At 47.2% G+C, this 21865-nt stretch overlaps 1 protein-coding gene across 1 annotated transcript in view; it reads right to left on the bottom strand.

Annotated features, from left to right (window-relative positions):
- TNRC18 (trinucleotide repeat containing 18) overlaps nt 1-21729 on the bottom strand; it is a 119073-nt gene extending 97344 nt beyond the window's left edge. Inside the window, 1 exon segment of the mRNA XM_004391392.1 lies at nt 21543-21729. Within this exon segment, the coding sequence (XP_004391449.1) occupies nt 21543-21729 (187 nt within the window).
- Between the last annotated feature and the right edge of the window lie 136 nt (nt 21730-21865).

The following is a 21865-nucleotide window of genomic DNA, read 5'->3' as shown; positions in this document are numbered from 1 at the left end:
AGGGCGTTGGTTGGTTCCAATAAAACTTTCTTTACAAAAACAGGAGGAGGGCACGTGATGGTATGCATTAGAATATGGGCTTTGCTTTTTACTGCATCCCCAATGTGGACACATAGTAGGGGCTCAGTTACTACTTAGAAATGGGAGGACAGAACAAAATTCTAACACAAAAAAAGACCAGACTTACTGGCCTGACAGAGACTGGAGAAACCCCGAGAGTATGGCCCCCGGACACCCTTTTAGCTCAGTAACAAAGTCACTCCTGAGGTTCACCCTTCAGCCAAAGATTAGACAGGCCCATAAAACAAAACGAGACTAAAGGGGCACACTAGCCTGGGGGCAAGGTCTAGAAGGCAGGAGGGGACAGGAAAGTTGGTAATAGGAAACCCAAGGTCAAGAAGGGAGAGTGTTGACATGTTGCAGGGTTGTTAACCAATGTCATAAAACAATATGTGTACTAACTGTTTAATGAGAAGCTAGTTTGTTCTGTAAACCTTTATCAAAAGTTCAGTAAAAAAAAAAGAAATGGGGGGATGGGGCAAGGTCATGATCAACTAGGGCTGAGGCAGGGAGGACTGGGCTGGGGTGGGGAGCTTTCCTGGAGCCCTACTTCATGACCAGCGTGGCTCTTGCTGACGGCTTTGCCTCATTCGGCACCCCCCAGCACCCCTCAGCCCTGGGAGGGGGGTTCTCGTCACTTTTACAGATAAGGAAGTTGAGGCTCCAAAATCTACACTTCGAGGCCCAGGCACAATGGGAACTTCCCACCAGACCACAACCTGCAGAGCCTCACTCCCAAAGACCCCTTCAGAACCAAACAAGGAACAAATACATTTTTGACTTATATTTTAAAACATTTTGGCCTCAAAAAGGAACTGCATCTCTTGAGATGCCATCAAAGCCTATCAGCATGACCTAATCAGGGTTGTTACTTAGAACAGCTCCTTCCAGACCAGAGCACAGACATATGACTTGGGTGTTTCTATGACAGCGGTTGAAATAGCGTGAGGACACTGATAAAATGACCTTCAATCTCCCATTGGTCCCAAGATCTGGAGATTTCTGTAATGTCTAAGCTGAGTATGGGCTAATGCCCAGTTTCTTATAAAGTAAAACCTGCGAACGCCACCTGTGTAAGGCGAAAATCTGTCAGAGAAGGCAAATTCAAATACTTTCCACTAATCGAGAGGTTTAGAAAAGTGGTGAACGGCAACCTGCCAAAGGCGGAAAACCCAGTCCCATCAGGTTCCAGCTCTCAGTGTCATGGATTGAATTGTGTCCCCCAAAGATATCTGTCAACTTGGCAAGGTCATGATTCCCAGTACTGTGTGACTGTCCACCATTTCGTCAACTCGTGATTTTCCTATGTGTTGTAAATCCTATCTCTGTGATGTTAAAGAGATGGGATTAGTGGCAGTTATGTTAATGAGGCAGGACTCAATCTACAAGATTAGATTGTGTCTTAAACCAATCTCCTTTGAGATATAAAAAAGAGGCGCGCAAGGAGACAGGGGACCTCATACCACCAAGAAAGCAGCACCTGGAGCAGAGCATGTCCTTTGGACCCGGGGTCCTTGTGCCTGAGAAGCTCCTACTCTACAGAAAGATTGATGGAAAGGACCTTCCTCCAGAGTCGACAGAGAGAGAAAGCCTTCCCCTGGAGCTGGCACCCTAAATTTGGAATTCTAGCCTACCAGACTGTGAGAGAATAAACGTCTGTTTGTTAAAGCCATCCACTTGTGGTATTTGTTATGGCAGCACTAAGATAACCAGGACACGCTGGTTTCACTTTAATAAATCAGTAAGAATCTGCAGCAACTCGCCAAGAAAGATCTGTGCATGGTGTAACTCAATAAAAAGGTACAACATCATTAATGCCACACAGAAGTATTAAAGTAACAGGATGCCATTTTCATCTATCAGATCAGCAAATTTGGGGTCTAGCTGTGGAAGGCTCTGGGGAGGTAAGTGACCATGGGAGGGTAAGAACAGAACTAACTCATACCCAGCTTTTGGAAAGGAACTGGGCTGTGTGTATCAAGCACTGTAAAAAATGCTCAGACCCACTTCTGGGATCCCTTCTACAAACATAATCAGACATGTGGGCAAGGAGGTACTTACAAAGGTGCTCACTGCAGCCAAACTGATTGAAAGATTCAGTGCAATGCCGATCAAAATCCCAGCAGGTGTGTGTTTATGTGGAAACTGAAAAGCTGTTTGTAAAAGTTCTATAAAAACGCCAAGAATCAAGACTAGCCAAAGCAGCCTTCAAGATGGAGAACGAACTGGGAGGACTTCCAGCATCAACTATCCAATGTATACACCAACAATAATGCAGATAGTGTGGTGCTGGCACAAGGAGAGATGGACAGGCCCACGGAACAGGACAAAGTTCAGACACTGATTCATACAGACATGGCGTGGGCAAACGATGGTCAATAAATGTTGCTGGTCATTTTGGACATCCATGGGGGAACAAAACATGAATCTTGATCCCTACCTCACACTATACACAAAATCAATTACAGGTGGATTATAGACCTAAATGTGAAAGGTAAAACAAGAAAGCTTCTAAAAAACGCATTGGAAAATATCTTCATCACTTGAGAGCAAGTAAAGATTTCTTAAAGACCACATAAAAGCACTAACCATAAAGGTACCTGTTGCCATGGAGTCAAATTCTGACTCATGGCGACTCCATGTTTATCAGAGTAGGACTGTGCTCCGTAAGTTTTTCAATGGCTGATTCTTCGGAAGTAGATCGCCAGGCCTTTCTGTAGACTCAAACCTTCAACCTTTTGGTTAGCAGCCAAGCACCGTTTGCACCACCCAGGGACTCCAAAGGTAAGACTGATATATTGGATTACATTAAAATTAGAAACTTCTGCCTATGAGTCAGAATTGGCTTGAAGGCAATGGGTTTGGTTTTTGGGTTATTCATCAAATGACATACCATTAGGAGAAAGAAAAGAAAAGCCACAGCACGGGAGAAAATATTTGCAATATATATTGCCAATGAAGAGACTGTATCCACAATATATAAAAAGCTCCTACAATCAATAAGAAAAGGACAACTCGATATAAAAATGGGCAAAATATTTGACAGGAAGGTCACAAGCAAGGCTGTCCAAATAGTCAGTAAACCTATGAAAAGGTACTCAGTCTCTTAAATCATGGGGAAAGTGTGAATTAAAACTCCTACAAACCCACCAGAATGATTAAAATGTCAAAAAGATGAAAAATATCAATACACTGCTGGCAGGAGCGTAAATTAATACAACCACTTGCGAGAAGAGTTTGGCAGAATCCAGAATACGCACACACCCCCTCTGACCCAGCACTGCTCTCCTTGTGCATATAAATGCACATCAAAAGTAGAGTTCCAGAATCTTCCTACTACTAATGTCGTCAAAAATAGAAACCCACCCAAACGTCCATCAACAGCAAAACACATAAATCAGCTGTGATACCACAGAACAACATGGATAAACCTCATAACCGGAACGTTGAGTGAAAGAAGCCAGACACGAAAGAGAAGGTACAATGTGATTCCATATACATGAAGGTCAAGAGTGGGCAACATTCGTCTCTGGTGGCAGAAGTCAGGATCAGGGCTACCCTTGGGGCGGGAAGGGGGAGAAGTGGCTGAAGGGGGTGGAGTGCGTCTGAGGTTTGCTTTTCATTTTAATCTGGTTGGTAGTTTCACGTGTGCTCAGTTGGTGAAAAACTTCATCAAACTGTATACAGTGAAACTTGTGAGACCTGGAACTCGACAGGACTGCCTCGTTTTTCTGGGTCTCGCAAGCTGTCCAACTTTGACGGGGACAGTCTTAACGCTTTTCTATTGCTCGTTTTAGTGGAAAATACTTGCGTTTTCCTTCTCTGACAGGCTTCCACCTTACACTGGTGCTGAGTTTCGCAGGTTTTACTGTATTTATGATCTGTGCTCATTTCTCTGTCTTTGTTGTTGTCAGCTACCGTAAAGTAGGTCCCGGATTCACGACGGCCCCACGCACGATGGAACAAAATGCTGCCTGGTCCTGCGCCATCCCTGTGATCGGTACGCTGGCTGTGAATAGAACCCGTGTCTACCACATGAAAGGTGAAAATTTACCAGTGAACCAACACTGTCCTCCTACGTATCTTACACCCCAATAAAGTTTCCTTTAAAAATGTAAAAATGGGGGCCTCCCCTACTGGCAGAGGGGGAAGGACCAGTGGCTATCTGAACACAAGTGTGGTAAATATTACATTTTGAGTAATTTTCATGGAACCCTCACATTGACATCATTTACAAAAATCAAAACAATAAATAGAAATGAACCAAGAAAGAAGGAACAAGAAAAAATGTTCCTATAAGCACCCATCTCCCCCCAGCGCCTGGCTTTACAGATGCCACAGTCAGGAGCTCAGGCCTTGCTCCCAGATCCCCACATATTCCTGCTGTGTGACCTTCGGCAAGTCACTCAACCTCTCTGTGCTGTTTTCTCCTCTAAAGGGAAATGATGGCAGCAAAAGGGAAAGAAGCTATGCCTGAGGACTGGCTGTTTGTGCTCGACTTCCTCAAACCCACCTCCCCAGGAGGAAGGGGCCGTGGGACAAGCAAGGAGGAGGCGGGGGTGGGAGAGGCTGGGGCTTACCCTGCATAACCTTGGCGCTGTGTCCAGGCCACGGGACCTGTGGCCGCTGCCACTGGCCCCAAGCTCCCATTGGCGCAGAAAACAGGCAGCTGAGTGAGGGTCCTGGGCTTTGAGAGGGTCCTGAGCTGCAGAGGCACCATCAAGCCACGCTGCCCCCAAGACCCAGCCCAGATCAACCGGTTCCAGCCCCGCCCTCGAAGGCAGAGGATGGGACTGAGCAGGGGTGGGTGGTCCAATCAGGCCTGGGGGCTGACCTAGGGGTAGCCCACCTCCCAGCCCCAGCCTGCCAAGACACTTCCCTCTCCCTGCTACCTCCAGCCTCTCACCCTACTCCTTCTGGAAACCACCTCTCACCCTCCAGGCACTCAGATCCCAACAGGCATCTTTTCATATCCTACGTTGTTGCTGTTGTTAGGTGCCGTCAAGTCAGTTCCGACTCATAGCAACCCTTTGTACAACAGAACGGAACACTGCCAGGTCCTGCATCGTTATCACCACTGTTGCTATGCTTGAGCCCATTGTTGCAGACACTGTGTCAATCCATTTCACTGAGGGTCTTCCTCCCTTTCGCTCACCCTCTACTTTACCAAGCATGATGTCCTTCTCCAGGGACTGGTCCCTCCTAATAACATGTCCAAAGTATGTGAGACGAAGTCACCACCCTCGCTTCTAAGGAGCATTCTGGCTGTACTTCTTCCAAGACAGCTTAAATTTGTTCGTTCTTCTAGCAGTCCATGGTATATTCAATATTCTTTGCCAATGCTGTAATTCAAATGCATCAGTTCTTCTTTGGTCTTCCTTATTCACTGTCCAGCTTTCGCATGCATGTGAGATGATTGAAAATACCATGGCTTGGGTCAGGTGCACTTTAGTCCTCAAAATGACATCTTTGCTTTTTAACACTTTAAAGAGGTATTTGGCAGCACATTTTCTCAATGCAATATGTCGTTTGATTCCTTTACTGCTGCTTCCAAGGGCGTTGATTGTAGATCCAAGTAAAATGAAATCCTTGGCAACTTCAATCCTTTCTCGGTTTATCATGATGCTGCTTATTGGTCCAGTTGTGAGGATTTTTGTTTTCATTATGTTGAGGTGTAATCCATACTGAAGACTGGAGTCTCTGATCTTCATCAGTAAGTATTTCAAGTCCTCCTTGCTTTCAGCAAGCAAGGCTGTGTCATCTGCATATTGCAGGTTGTCAAATGCTCTAAGCTCCCTGTTCCTCCCCACCAGAGGCCACTTCCTCCCATACCACAGAGGTGAATGATTTGGTTGAACTCTAGTCTCTCCCTCCCACCCTAAACGTGAGCCCCCTCCGGGCAAGAAATTCCTCTTGCTCCAGCCAGATGACAGGCCCACAAAGTAGGTGGCTCAAGAATCCTAAATGAAGGGAATCCCAAAGGCAGCAAGGTCAATGTCAGGGCCCAGCCAATGATATGCAAATATGTCCACCCCAGCCTTGCCCCCAGGCTCCAGACAGCCTCAATTCTAAAGCAATTAAGAGGATTCCCCCACTGATTGATATTTTTTTCCCCTAAGGGAGGTCTGGCCCCAGGAGGTGAGTTAGCTGAAAGAGTGGGAAGAAGAGGTAGATGGAAACCTGCTAAGAACTGCTGGGGCAAAGGTCGGGAGGCTGGCAGCAACAAGGGGGGCCTTGTGGAGAAGGCAGAACTGGAGAGGAGCCCCAGAAGCGGTGGCACAAACGCCAGAAGCCCACTAAAATGACAGTAATATGGTTTTAAAAAAAGAGAAAATACAACAAGCAAAAGAGAAATGGAAAGGAGACAACTTCGACAACACTTTGGAAGCTGGAAAGCAGATGGACAAGAGGTGTGCAATTTGGCAAGGTGGGGTGTGGGGAAAAGAGACACCTCACCTTGGAGTCAACCATCAAGAAATAAGCCATTCCTAATGTTCTACATCCTACTTTGGTGAGTAGCATCTGGGGTCTTAAAAGTTTGTGAGCGGCCATCTAAATATGTCTACTGGTTCCACCCAGTCTGGAGCAAGGGAGGGTGAAGAAAATCAAAGACACAAGGAGAAGATTAGCCCAAAGGACTAATGGACCACAACTACCACAGCCTCCACCAGACTGAGTCCAGCACAACTAGACGGTGCCCGGCTACCACCACCAGCTGCTCTGACAGAGATGACAATAGAGGGTCCCAGACAGAGCTGGAGAAAAATGTAGGACAAAATTCAAACTCACAAAAAAAAGACCACACTTACTGGTTGACAGAGACCGGAGAAACCCCAAGAGTACAGCCCCCAGACACCCTTTTTAAACTCAATACTAAAGTCCCTCCTGAAGTTCATCCTTCAGTCAAAGATTAGACAGGCCCATAAAACAAACAATAATACATGTAGCTCAACCATGTATATGAGACCAAATGGGCACACCTGTCCAGGGACAAGGACAAGAAGGCAGGAGGGGACAGGAAAGCTGGATGAACGGAATGGGGAACCCAAGGTCAAGAAGGAGAGAGTGTTGACACATTGCAGGGTTGGCAACTAATGTCACAAAACAACGTGTATTAATTGTTTAATGAGAAACTAATTTGCTCTGTAAACCTTCACCTAAGGCACAATAAAAAAAAAAAAAAAGAAGAAGAAGAAGAAAAGAAAGAAAGAAGCCATTTCTGAGAGTCTCTGAACCTGGAGACCTTGGCAGCCCTAAAGGCCAGAGTGTGTGGAGGAGTTGAGGACTGCAGGGCTGCTTTCACCCCAGAGGAAGAATTTGGAGCCCCCAAAAGTCCTCAGTTTACTAGGGGAAGATGGAACCACTGAGGCTCTGGGCTGAATTCTCAGGGCTGGGATGCAGACCATAGTAAAAGAAAAACCAGGGCTCTGAACCGGTTCGTTCTGGTTCAAACCCCCACTGAGCATTTGCTTTTCCACCCGAGATATACTGAATCTACATTTTAACAAGATCCCAGGGTGATTCTTATGTGTAAAAAATTTTGAAGAATCACTGCTCTACTAATGGTTCTCAGAATTGGTCCCTAACTAGCATCCTTAGCATCACCTGGGAACTTGTCAGAAATGCAAATTCTCAGCAGGGGTTCAAACCGGAAGTGGTTTGAAACCCTGAAGAAAACGGGGGATTTGAGTGCAAATCTTTATTTTTGGATGGATTTTATTTATTACCCTATACCTACAATTAAAACTGACGTAAAATTTAAGCAACACGTAAAAAATGCCTATTTCTGCTACCGTGTAACTCTCCACTGTGAATATTGTGATAAAGCTAATGAAAACTCTATGCCATCACATATTCTAGCTTTTCATATAGCTGGTATTTTACAACTCCTATTGTTTGTAAAATCTCAACACAGGTAAGATTCTCCTACAAACAGTGGATATCAAAGGGTACGTAATTAGCTTCTTGACCCCTTACTCCCCACACTGGAGCCTCGGTGGTACAAGTAGGAATATAAAATAATGAAGGCAATGAACACCCTTGAGCCTGATCCAAGCTGGAACAGTGTTCAAAAGAATTCCACAACACAATAAGTTGGTTACATGAGAGTGAGGTTTTAGTGTCCTTTAGCTTGCCCGAATACTCATACCTGATCTTGAACTTCTGATACACCATGCACCTTCTTTGGCCAAAAAGTAAAAGTGGAAGAGGTTCTCTCTACCCACACGCTGAGGTATTGACCTCTTACTGACTGTTAGATGATCCAGATGGTTTTTTAAAATTATGATAAAAAACATAGGAACCATGATAGATAGCTGAGGAAAAAGTTTAGTCAAATATACAGATACTAACTGTTCATTCAGTCATTAAGGAAAGCTGTGAACCAAGGATCATTTAAAAGATTTTTCAAATAGAAAAAAAACAAAAGAACTGAACTATCACAGGTGTCTTCTTCACTGCAGAAGCTGAGATGTTCCAAGCAGGAGATATCTTCACTTGATTGGAAAATAAACACCGTAGCTGAAGGCTCTGCCGAAACATAAAAAATCCGATGTGTGCAACCCTTTATCCTTAACACTGGGCTCTTGGAACAGGAGTAACCAGGCTTAAACTCCCTGCAGGCAGGAACTAGAGGAGACTTACAAGGTCAAAAGAAGAGACCCACAGAAACTGACATCCTCGAATTTCCTCAATGGTCAATAAACCCTACCACCTCCGTGTCTGAGAGTTGCATGGGCTTTTTAGTGCCTCTTTTTTTTTTTTTCTTTTTTTTTTTTCTTTTCCATTCATGTTTGCTATTTATTTAGTCTTCCAGTATGGAACAAACAGTAAAGAACTCACAAATACCACCATCTAAGCAGCTGTTTCAAATTAAACATCAGACTTCAGTTTTCAAAATAATTTCTTTACAATTAAGCAAACAGCAGCAGAAGACCCATGTTAGTGTCTCTTTCGTAAATATGAAAGGTCCCTAGGTGGTGCAAATGGTTTACGCTTTTCTCCTAACCAAAAGGAGCCCTGGTAGCATAGTGGTTAAGAGCTCGACTGCTAACCAGAAGGTTGGCAGTTTGAGTCCAGCAGCTGCTCCTTGGAAACCCTATGGGGTAGTTCTGCTCTGTCACTATGAATCGGAATCGACTCAGTGGCAATGGGTTTGTTTGTTTATTTGTTTCTTTGGTATAACCAAAAGGCTGGCTGTTCAAACCCACCCAATGGCACCAGGGAAGAAAGGCCTGGTAATCTACTTCCATAAAGATTACAGCCAACAAAACCCTACGAGGCACAGTTCTGCTCTATAACACATGGGGTAACCATGAGTCTCCATCAATTGAAGGCAACAAGTTTTTTCTTAAATATGAAGAAACATCTGAGAAAAGTTTCCAATATGAAAAGCAGAAATGAAGAAAAAGGAGACTTAGAGGAAACACAATGCATGACAGAAGAAAAATTCCAGAAAAAAATTCAGTATCCTCCAATTCAATGAGAATTACTGCATCCATGAAACAAGAACAAGATGCTATAAAAAAAAGAGGAGCATCCAGATTATAAGAAAGCCCTCTTGGAAATTAAAACTGCGATAGCCAAACGTAAAAATCCAATTGGAGGTTAGAAGACAGAGTTGAGGTCATCTTCTAGAAAGCAGAAGAAACAGAGAGATGAGAAACAGAACAGAAAGTATAAGGAAATTAGATAATTGGTCCAGGAGATTCAATATCCAACTAATTAGACTACTAGAGAGAAGAGCAAAGATAGTGAGAAGGAAATTATAAAATACTAACCAGGAGGGATCAGACCCTGGAGAAGGACATCATGCTTGGTAAAGAAGAGGGTCAGCGAAAAAGAGGAAGACCCTCAACGAGATGGATTGACACAGTGGCTGCAACTATGGGTTCAAGTATGACAATGATTATGAGGATGGCGAAAGACTGGGCAGTGCTTTGTTCTGTTGTACATAGGGTTGCTATGAGTCAGAATTGACTCGACAGCACCTAACAACAAGAATACTGCTATTATTGTTGTTAGGTGCCATCGAGTCGATTCCAACTCATAGTGACCCCATGTGACAGAGTAGAACTGCCCCATAGGGTTTTCTAGGCTATAATCTTTACAGGAGCAGATTGCCAGGTCTTTCTGCCATGGAGCCACTGGGTAGGTTTGAATCACCGACCTTTCAGTTAGCAGCCAAGCACTTTACTGCCAACCAAAACCAAACTCATTGCTGTCTAGTCGACTCTGACTCATAGCGACCCTATAGGACAGAGCAGAACTGCCCCATAGGGTTTCCAAGGAGCAGCTGGTGGAGTCGAACTGCCAACCTTTTGGTTAGCAGCCAAACGCTTAACTACTGAACCACGAGGGCTCCTTAATAAGAATAATAGTAGTTCAAAAAAATTTCAGACTGAGGGACTGGAGCTTCCCAATAGATAAGGCCTATGGAGCCCCTAGCACAACGAATGCGAAAGCACACTCAGAACACTAGTGATTAGAAGAAGAATAATAGACATCATAACTATGAGGCTTACTTTGTATCAGGCAAATGCTCTGGGCATTTATGTACATAAATTCATTTAATCCTTATGCAGTTGTACCAAAATAAAACAACAAAAACAGTCATTGTCCAGTCAATTCCAACTCATGGAGATCCCAGGTGTGCCAGAGTAGAACTGTGCTCCATAGGGTTTTCAATCGTTGATTTTTTGGAAGCAGATCACCAGGTCTTTCTTCCGAGGTACCTCTGGGTGGACTTGAATCTCCAACCTTTCAGTTAACAGTGAAGGCAGGCACCATTTACAAAAATGAACACTAAGGCATACAGAGTTAAGTAACACGTCCAAGGTCATGTAGCTTGTAAGCAGTAGAGCCCATATATGAATTTCAGAGCCCATGCTCTTTATTATTATGTGGTTCTAAAAGATTTTAAGCAATTGAAAAAAAAATTTCACATACAAAGATCAAAAATCAAAATGGAACGACATTTCTCAAAAGTAACACTGGAATTGACCAGGCAATGTTGCAATTCCTTGAAAACCTAGGGAGAAATTATTTCCAAACTGCCACTGAAGTGTGAAGGTAGAATAAAGAAAGGCATTTTCAGGCACACTACACCTCAAAAAATTTACCTTTCATGCGTCCTTTCACATAAAGCTATTGCAGGATGTCCTCCGCCAAAACAAGGAAGTAAATCAGGTAAGAGGAAGGCATGGAAATCAGGAAACAAGGGACCCAAAAGAGTAGAGAGGCAAAGGGAATTTCAAGGATTACGTTTCTACAACATGCCAAAGCACGAGGCAAACCAGACTAGTGCAGGAGGATGGAAATTCCAGGAAGGAAATCTCCAAGAAAAGAAAGGGATTGTTCATCTGATAGATCTGACCAAATGAAAAATGTATTGAGAGATTAGAAAACTTAGCCAGAGATTCTGAAAAATTCCAGCAAATGAAGAAAAAGAATTAATAACTCAAGGAATATAAATGAATTTTATTACACCACTTGACTCAGGTGTCAATATTTACAAAACTGTAATGATAATAAAATTGATTTAAATAAAATTGTATCTCAGGTATACTGGGAGAATGGAAGAAGTAGTAGGTGGGGGGTGATGTAACAAAAGCAAATACAAAAAGTATTTCTAATAATAGAAATTTACTAAATGCTTATTAAAGAGCCCTTGGTGGCACAGTGGTTAAATGCTCGGCTACTAACCAAAAAGTTGGCCATTCGAATCCACAAACCGCTCCACCAGAGATAGACAGATGTGGCAGTCTGCTTCCATAAAGATTACAGCCTTGCAAACCCTATGGGGCAGTTCTACTCGATAGAGTCGCTATGAGTCAGAGTCGACTCTATGGCAGCAGGTTTGGTTTTTTTTTTTTTTGGAAGTACTTATCATATGCCAAGCATTCTAAAAGCTTTACATATATTAACTTTATAATCCTCTTGATCTCATGAAGAGAATACTAATATTATCCCCTGTTTCCCAGGTGAGAAAACCAAGGTCCAGAAAGGTGAAGAAACTTGCCCAAGGTCTCACACTGATAGATGGCAGAGTCAGGGTTCAGACTCGGGCAATCTAAACAAAATCCTCATCTTCCATAGTAAAAGTCAAAAGAAGGTCTCAAAACTGAAAATAACTACTTGTAGAAGCAGGACATTCATTACCTAGAAATATGGATGAAAAAAATCAAAAGAAATAGCCAAAAGAGTTAAAAGTGGCCATCAGGAGAGATGAGAAAGGGGATTGCTGGTTTTCCTGATAATCCTTTATAATCTACAAGACGTATAAGGCCTGGGTGGCACAAGTGGTTTTCACTCAACTACTAAAGGTTGAGAACACCACAAAAGAAAGGCCTGGGATTTGCTTCCATAAGACTACAGGCCCAAGACTACTTAACTTTTTAAATTATGTATAACTTTGATTTTTTAAATTATTTAAACGTAAAGCAGAACCATACACTTTCAAATGGGTAAATTTTATGATATGTAAATGATTCCTCAATAAAACTGAAAAAAAAATAGGAAAAAAGTTTAAAGTTAAAAGGTTAAAAACACAATTTTTTAATCAGCACACTTTTAGATACTACTACATACCCACCATAATGGACAGAATTTAAAGAAACTAACAGTATCAAGTGTTAGCAAAGACAGGGTGCATCCTGAACTCCTGCACTGCTGCTGGGAATGAAAAATAGTGCAACTACCTTGGAAAATTGGCAGCTACTAAAGGTGAAGATACACACACACTGTGACCCCATACATATACATTTCTACTTCCTCCATCCTCCCAATATATGTGAAATACAATTTTATTGAAATCAGTTTTCTTATAATCTTGTTTTTGCAACTACTCACATCTGAATCAAGTGATGTCATAAAATTCATTTCTTTTATATTTCCTGGAGTTATTAATTCCCTCTCTTTTTTCTCCACCCCTCCTCCCCCGACTCACTGAGATTTCTTAGACTCTTTGGTTAAATCTTCCAATCTCTCAATATATTTTTAATCCCACTCCTAGATGTATTGCATCGGGCAAGTCTGATGCAGAAGACCTCTGTGAAGTGTTAAAAAGCAAAAATGTCACCTTGAAGCCTAAGGTGCACCTGACCCAAGCCATGGTGTTTTCAATCGCCTCATATCCATGCGAAAGCTGGACAATGAATAAGGAAGACCAAAGAAGAATTGATGCATTTGAATTATGGTACTGGTGAAGAATACTGAATACACCATAGACAGCCAGAAGAACAAACAAATCTGTCTTAGAAGAAGTACAGCTGGAATGCTCCTTGGAAGGGAGGATGGTGAGATTCATTTTGCATACTTTGGACATGTTATCAGGAGGGAACAGTCCCTGGAGAAGGACATCATGCTTGGTAAAGAAGAGAGTGAGCAAAAAAGAGGAAGACCCTCAACGAGATGGATTGACGCAGTGGCTGCAACAATAGGCTCAAGCATAACGATTTTGAGAATCGCACAGGAGCAGGCAGTGTTCCGTTGCATTGTACATAAGTCCGCTATGAGTCAGAACTGACTCGACAGCACCTAACAACAACAAGGTATATATCCAAAGAAATGTGTCACACATCTGTATACCAAAAGGCATGTTTACAGCAGACTATTCATAGCAAAAAACTGGGAACAACCTAAATGTTCATCAACAGGAGAATGGATAAACTGTGCTATATTCATACAGTGAAATACTACGCAGCCATGAGAAATAACAAATTACTTCCACACACAATATGATGACTCTCACAGACAATGTTGAGTGAAAGCATCCAGAAATAAAAGACAGCATTCTATACGATTCCACTTACAGAAAGTTCCAAAATAGGCCAAACTAACCTAAGGTAACAGAAACAAGAATGCTCTTCTGGGAGGGAGCAGAGGAAGCCTTCTGGGGTGCTGGAAATGTTGTATCTTGAGCTGGGTGTTGCTTACACGAGCGCATTCAGTTTGTAAAACCCCAACAAACCAAATACTCAAGATTTAAGCATTTTATAGTATTATCTATTATACAAAAAAGGAGAAAAATAAAATGATAAGGTCAGGCTGGGATCCTTGCATCTGAGGAGCCTGTGGGCCATCCGGAGGAGCTTCTTACACAATTCCAGGAGGCCTCAGAGAGGTCTGGGCAAAAGTAAGGGATTTGTGAGTCACGGACAATGATAACTGCAATTACAGCAATCACAGCAGCTAAAAGGAGCCCTGGTGGCACAACGGTTAAGCACTTGGCTAACTGAAAGGTTGGTAGTTCAAACCCACCGAGCGGCTCTGGAGGAGAAAGACCTGGCGATCTGCCCCTGTAAAGATTACAGCCTAGAAAACCCTGTGGGGCAGTTCTGTTCTGTCACACGGGGTTGCAGCGAGTTGAAATCAACTCAGCGGCACCCAACAAGACAACTTTTGCACAAGAGTGTACCTGTGCTAGGCACCTGACTTGGCCTCGCTCATTTAAACTTTGTAACAACCAAATTAATTTAGTACCCGTTTTAAAGATGAGAAAATCGAGGCATGGAGAGGCATCACACATCCAGTAAGCAGGGGAAACAAGATTTAAACCATAGGGCTTATTCACCAGGTTATCCTGCCTCCAGAAGGAGCAGGAGTTCTTATCTGGGAACTGCAAGCTCATGAAGGCCAGGAAATGTGGAAGGGTGTTAACAAGGGTGTGTGAAGAGGGTCAGCCCCTCATCGTGGAATGGGGGTCCATCACTTTCATTAGCTCATGAAGGAATCTTGGATGCTGATGATGGGTGCATTCGTGGGCTGGGAGAGGTGGCCAGGACCTTTGGTGGTTCCCACCTGATAGCCTTAACTTCCTCGAAGGCTGACCTCTGCAAGGCTGACACCTGATCAGGGCCCAAGCAGGCCTGTGGAGGCTCAAGACCTGTCCTGGCAGCACCGCCAGTGTGTCTCTCAAAAGCTGGGTTGGCAAACACTTCAAGGGACACAGCAGCAGGGGTGGGGGTCTGGGGACCATGCTTTCAGGGGACATCTAGGTCAACTGGCATAACAAAGTTTATTATGAAAATATTCTGCATCCTACTTTGGTGAGTGACATCTGGGGTCTTAAAAGCTAGCAAACGGCCATCTAAGATGAATCAATTGGTCCCATGCACCTGGAATAAAGGAGAATGAAGAACACCAAAGTCACAAGGAATATATTAGCCCAAGAAACAGAAAAGGCCACATAAACCAGAGACTGCATAATCTTGAGACCAGAAGAACTAGATGGTGCCTGGCCGCCACCAATGACACCCTGACAGGGAACACAACAGAGAGTCCCTGAGGGAACAGGAGAAAAGTAGGGTGCAGAACTCAGATTCTAGCAAAAAGACCAGACTTAATGGTCTGACTGAGACTGGAGGAATCCCAGAAAGCATGGCCCCCAGACTCTCTGTCAACCCAGAACTAAAACCATTCCCGAGGCCAACTCTTCAGACAAAGATTAGACTGGACTATAGGACATAAAACGATACTCATGAAGAGTGTGCTTCTTGGCTCAAGTAGATACATGAGACTAAATGGGCAGCTCTATACAGAGGTGAGATGAGAAGCCAGAGAGGATCAGGAGCTGGTTGAATGGACATGGTAAATCAGGAGTGGAAAGGAGGAGTGTGCTGTCACAGTATAGGGAGAGCAATTAGGTTCACATAACAATGTGTGTATAAAATTTTTATATGAGAGACTAACTTGAATTGTAAAGTTTCACTTAAACTACAACAATTAAAAAAAATAAAAGCTGGGTTCGGAAGCAAAGGACAAGGATGCCAGCAGCGATGGGGCTGGAGTGTTGGTGGAAGGACAAGGCCACATGAGACATTTTGCAGCAAAGTCAGTTCAGACCGCAGACTAGCTCACGCCAGGCAGCCAAGAGTATCCCAAACTGGCAGCATCCAAAACAAGAATGCTCAACCCGTGCCATCCTCTCCCAATCTACTGCTCCCCATTACTCTATAAGTAGCTCTGACAAAATCCACGCCTTTTCCTTCTTGCTCCTTCCCTCCCCTCCCCATATCTATCAGAGCAGCCTGGTCTCCACGGGCACCCTGAATCCTCACCACCCCCAGCCTCCCTCCCTGGCCCCCATCGCCTCCCTAACAGCCTCTCACCACCGAATGCCCACCCTGCTTCTCTCCGTATACCACAGTCTCCAGCTAGCAACCTAGATTCATTCCTTAAAGTGTTGATTTTCCAAAAAACTTCCAATTTAGAGAAGAGTTTGATACAGTACAACGAATTGCCCTATGCCCTTAACTAAATTCACCCATTGTGAACCGTTTTCACTCTGCTACTAACCGAAGGGTCGGCGGTTCAAACCTACCTGGTACTGCTGCATAAGAAAGGCCTGGTAATCTGCTTCCACAAAGATTACAGTTTAGAAAACCCTATGGAGCAATTCTAGTCTGTCACATGGGGTCATTATGAGTTGAAAATCGACTCAACAACACCCAACAACAAAAACATTGTTATTTATCATTGTCTCCCACACATAGAAGGTCCCTGGGTGGCATTTCACAGAACAACTGGCCTGGACCCTACTACTGAACTAATTGACTAGTAAACTAAAGGTTGGTGGTTCGAACCCACCCAGCAGCACCACCGAAGAAAGGCCTGGCGATCCGCTTCCATAAAGATGACAGCCAAGAAAACCCTATGAAACCAGCCTTACTAGTCCGACTGGAGACTAGAGAAACCCCAAGAGTATAGCCCCCGGACACTCTTTTAACTCAGTACTGAAGTCACTCCTGAGGTTCACCCTTCAGCCAAAGATTAAACAGGCCCATAAAACAAAATAAGACTAAATGGGCACACCAGCCTAGGGGCAAGGACGAGAATACAGGAGGGGACAGGAAAGCTAGACTAAATGGAGATGGGGAACCCAAGGTCGAGAAGGGGAGAGTGTTGACAAGTCACAGGGTTGGCAACAAATGTCACAAAACAACATATGTATTAATTGTTTAATAAGAAACTAATTTGCTCTGTAAACCTTCACCTAAAGCCCAATTAAAAACAAAACTTAAAAAAAAAGAAAACCCTATGGAGGTCAGTCCTACTCTCTAACACAGGGGGTCGCCGTGAGTCGGCATCGACTCGACGGCAACAGGTTTGGTTTTTGGTTCCTGTACATATATAAATTATGTTGTTTTTTTTTTCTTTCCTGAATCATTATCCCTTGCCCCTAAACATTTCAGTGTTCTTATTTCTTAAGAACGAGGACATTCTCTTATACAACCAGAGTGCAGTTATCGACTTCACGAGAGGTAACACTGATTTGGGTCTATCAGGTAATCTACAATCCATATTCCAATTTTGCCAGCTGCCCTCATGAAGTCCTTTGGAGCAATTTCTCCCCTGATCCAGAATCCACTCCCGGGTCAGGGACTGCCTTCAGCTATCAAATCATTTTAGTAGCTTTTAATCAGGGACGGTTTCTCCGCCTGCCTTTGTCTGGCAGGCCACTGAGATATTTTGAAAGAGTCCGGGCCAGTTCTGTAAAACGTCCCTCTATTTGAGTCACTCCTTCCGTTTAAAATCCTGCACTGCCTCCTCGTTCTTCCTTGTTTAAAATTCCAAGCCCTCATTACTGGCCTTCTGAGAGCTGCAGGACCCCCCACCCTACTTCTCGCCTCCCCCATCTCATCTGCCGAGGCTCCCAGTCACCCCAGTTCTTCTCTCAAATAAGCCAAGCTCTTTGCATCGGCTTTTCTCATTTCTGTGCTTTTCACCAAAAAGGTTCGCTTCTTGGATCCCTAGTGTCCACCCAGCTGACACAGGCTGCCACCACTCCAGCCAAAAACAAGCTCTCGTTGTATTTGACTCTCCACCTGTAGCTCTGTGGAAAATGATTTCCCTCCCTGACTTGTAGGTTTATTAGCTGACTCCCACACTAGCATAGGAGCACCGAGGGCAAGGACTTTCGTCTGTGTGGTTCACTGCTAAGGATCCCTGGTTGATGAAAACAGTCTGCGCTGGGTTGATAATCTAATGGTTGGTGGTTCAAACGCACCCAGCGGTACCTCAGAAGACAAGAACTGGTGATCTGCTTCTGTAAAGACGGCAGCGAGAAAACCCTATGGGGCAGTTCTATTCTGTAACACATAGTGACCATGAGTCAGAATACACTTACCATGAGTCAGAATCAATTGGACAGCCACGAGGTTTCTTGAGGGGGGCTTTTGGTTCACTGCTGGGTCCCCAGAACCACAGGCGTGCTCGCTCACAGAAGGCACTCAGAAATCACTTGCTAAGTAAACGAACAAGTAAGGAAAGAAGAAACCCCTGGGGTTGGGAGCTAAAGAACCAGGAAGCTCAGAGAGGCAGAGGGCCCAAGAGGCCCTTTGAGATTCCAGAACCTTCCCTAGGCCTCCCTTGCTGCCTCTGACCAAAGAAGGAAGCACCCTGCAAATCTCCCTTATCCTGAGATCCCATCACCCCACCCGCAGGTCCCACTGATTAATCTTTTTAAATCAATCCCAACAGGCTGACAGGCCAGATTCCAGAGATGGATCCGATTGGCCCTGGAGAAGGCCCACTGCCCTCTCTTGTCCACTGGTAAGTCCAAAGTGCGGGGCAACAGCATGTTGATGCTTCCAGATACTCCATTCACCTAGTATCCTCCTCCCGGGCCAGCACGCGGTGGAGTGGCAGGGAGAGTACGCACGCAAATAACTCTTTAATTGCAACGTGATGAGAATTCAGGCCAGGCTCCCAAGCCCAGAGAGAGGACAAGCCTACCAGGTGCCTATCACGTATCTGTCCATTTCAGGTACTAGCCTGTGAACATTTACTGCTTACACAATATCAACACTCAAGGTTATAAGAAAGGCAAACTGCCATCCCTTCCTTCATCTCAACCCCCAGCCCTTCCAGTTTCTGCAGGAAAAAGGACCAAATCCCGCCGCTTATACCCACAATGCAAAAAGATCTCCTCCAGGGGACCCTCGCTCACTTCCCGGGCTCCAAGGCCCACAGCCAACCCCCTGTCGATGCTTATTTGGATGGGGTCCCACCACCAGAGTCCCCTCCGCCCAGGAGCTCTCTCAGAGCAGTTAGATGCCTCAGCCAGGGCGGCCTCTATTAGCGCTGGCCGAGCAGACGCGCAGTCAGAAGGCTCTGGCGGCCGAAGCTGGAGTCCAGGTCAGAGAGGAGTCGGGAGGAAACGTGGCCTCTCCCTCCCTCGCTGTGTGACCCCGGGCAAATTACTCAGCCTCTCCGGGCTTCCTGGTACGAAAATAAATAAAGATGGGCTGATAACGCTGGCGATACCTAACGAGCTGACAGCCAATGAGGAAGGGGCGGTGCGTCTGAAGGGAAAATTTAGCACCTGCATCCCGCAAAGAAAAAGAGAGGAGGGTGCTGGGCTGGGGAATTTCTAATCTGGGCCCCGCCCCAAGCAGTGAATGCAGAGCCGCTCCGCGCCTCGTGGCTAATGGGGTTAGCACCGACCTCCGTTATGGGCGTTGGTCTGGGGTCTGGTCACCCGAGGTGGGGACAGCGAGGGGCAGCAGGGCGCCCCCTCCCCCGCCCGCCCTTCCCTCCCAGATAAGCGTTAGGGGCCGGGAACTGCAGCCTTCCGGAGCAGCGCTTCAGGCGTGCGCCTGCCTTTTCCTCCCTGACCTCAGCTGCGGAGTCCCAGAAGTCCCGCAGCTCCCAGCCCCGCCGCGGAGGGCGGAAGGCGCCCGGACAGGCCCTCGCAAGGGGATCTGAGGTCCAGGATAGGTGCCTGGCCAGGTGCGCGCACACCAGGAGCACCCTATTAGTAGGGGCTGGTTTCATTTCTTCTGATGAGGGCACTTGGTCTCTGCGAAGCCGGAGCCAGTGCGAACACGGGGGTCCACAGAAGACGCGCGAAGGCTCTGCCCACCCGGGAGGCTCGGGGTCCGATCCCAGGCCGCGCCCCCCCCCCCACCAGCCAGGGAGGACTGAGTAGCCTGAAGAGCCCAAAATAACCAAGAGAATTCACTGTGACTTCGAGGGGTCCAGAGAAAGGGACGGCCTAGACAGCCCTTTGTACACAAGAGCCGCATCCCAGTCCTTTCCCTGTGGTCTCCGGCGACTGTCGTTCGCCCGCAGCGCGGTACTCGGAAGAAAACCCTCACTCTTGTCGCGGTCCCCAGGCGGAATGTAGCCCCCGCTCCCGGAGAGTACACGCGCGCCCGAGGGCTGCACCCCGGCCTCCGAACCCGCCGGCGGGGATCTCCGCGCCCCTCCCCCGCCCCGGCCGCACAAAGGCCCTTTGTCCTCGCCGAGCCCCCCGGACTCGGGTTCCTGAAAAGTTCCAGGAAAAAAATCAAAAGAAGTGGGGGGGGGGGACGAAGAGTACGGCGGCTGGGCGGGGCCGGTGGGGCCAGGGCCGGGCGTTCACTCCCGGCCCAGGGGCCCTTCCAGGATGCAAAGGCCGAGGAAAGCGTTGGAAGCTCCCCAAAAAATCCTAAGAGTCCTAAAACGCCGTTTGGAGGAGAGAAGTGGGGTTTTTAAAGTTGATGCGTGGGACGCCAGGCACAGAGACCGGGGCACCTGCAGGGTGGAGAAACCAAGCCTCCCGAGCCGGCCGCAGAACAGGGCTGGGGCCCTCCCCACGTCCCAGCCGGGACCGGACTCGGCTGTCAGCCCCACCACGCCGGACAACCCTCTCGGGAAACGGCGGAGGCGCCCGGCCTAGTCGACGCGCTCCTCCCACGGTTCGCTGCTCCACCCGGGTTTCCCTCTGCCGCCCAAATCCGGCCCGACACACTCCCGGCGCCGCTTCCTTCCCCGCAGAGTCTGGTGGCGGCGGCCTGGTTGCAGCGGACCGCTGCGCCGCACGCCCGTCTTCCCGCCGAAGCCAGGGTCCCCGGAACCAGAGTAGCCTCCCTCCTGCCTGGAGACAGGTTCCTGGGGCCGCCGCCCGCCTGCTGCCGAAGAACAGGATGCCTGGGCTAGGGTCGGTGTTCTCCCGCACCTCAAGGCGCGCAGGACTGGCCGGAGACCCCGCACAGCGGCGGGCAAGGCGCAGGTGGAGGAGCTGAGAACGAACTTTGGGCACACGGGCGCCGAGTAGGGCATTTGTCAAGAAAAAGATCAGAGCTTGGGGAACGCGGCTCCCTCAGGGTGTCAAGGCTAGTTTGTTCTTTTGTTGCCCAGAATTTGAAAACCCCAGCCCAGGCTCGCGCCCCAGAGGCCCTGAGTTTGGAGTCGCCGCGGGTGACTCGGCTTTCGGCGAACGCGTGCGCCTAGGGAGGACCAGGCACGACAAGGGAGGCCGCCGTGCCGGGCGCTCCTCTCTTCCCCGGGCCCGGGGGTATCCGCACCCCGTAAGCTGAGCCCATCCGCACCCCCCTGAACCCCTAAAGAAGAGGGAGGTTCCGAGCCTGCCGCGATCGCCTGCCGGGGAAACGGCCAAATGGTTTTTCCCAGGCCTCCCTCCCCTACCCGGTTCGCCGGCCCAGGATCCCGAGAGGGCGGCCAGGCGCGGGCGCGGCGCGGTGCGGTGCGGCACTTACCCGGGTGCGGGTGGAGATTGAGGCCAGCCATGTACTTCCCGGGCGGCAGCGGGCCGGGCAGGCCCGAGGCGGGAAGGCGTCCGGCCGCGGCCGCGCCCACGCGATGGCTGTCCATGGCCAGGCCGGACAGCAGCGGCGGCGGGGGGCCGTGCACGGACCGCGGGGGCCCGAAGTCTCGGCCATCCATCCTCCGCGCGAGTGCCGCGGCCAGCCCCCCACCCCGGCCCGCGGGCCGCGCTCAGTGGGACCTAAAAGTTAGGCCTCGGCGTAGTCCCAGAGTCCTCGGGCTGCGGGGGCTCCGCGGCAGGCATGGCGGCAGCGGC

Source organism: Trichechus manatus, unplaced genomic scaffold, assembly GCF_000243295.1.
Source record: "Trichechus manatus latirostris isolate Lorelei unplaced genomic scaffold, TriManLat1.0 scaffold00077, whole genome shotgun sequence".
Classification (NCBI taxonomy): domain Eukaryota; kingdom Metazoa; phylum Chordata; class Mammalia; order Sirenia; family Trichechidae; genus Trichechus; species Trichechus manatus.
Note: the sequence above shows the minus strand (reverse complement) of the source record. Positions and strands in the feature narration are given on the sequence as shown.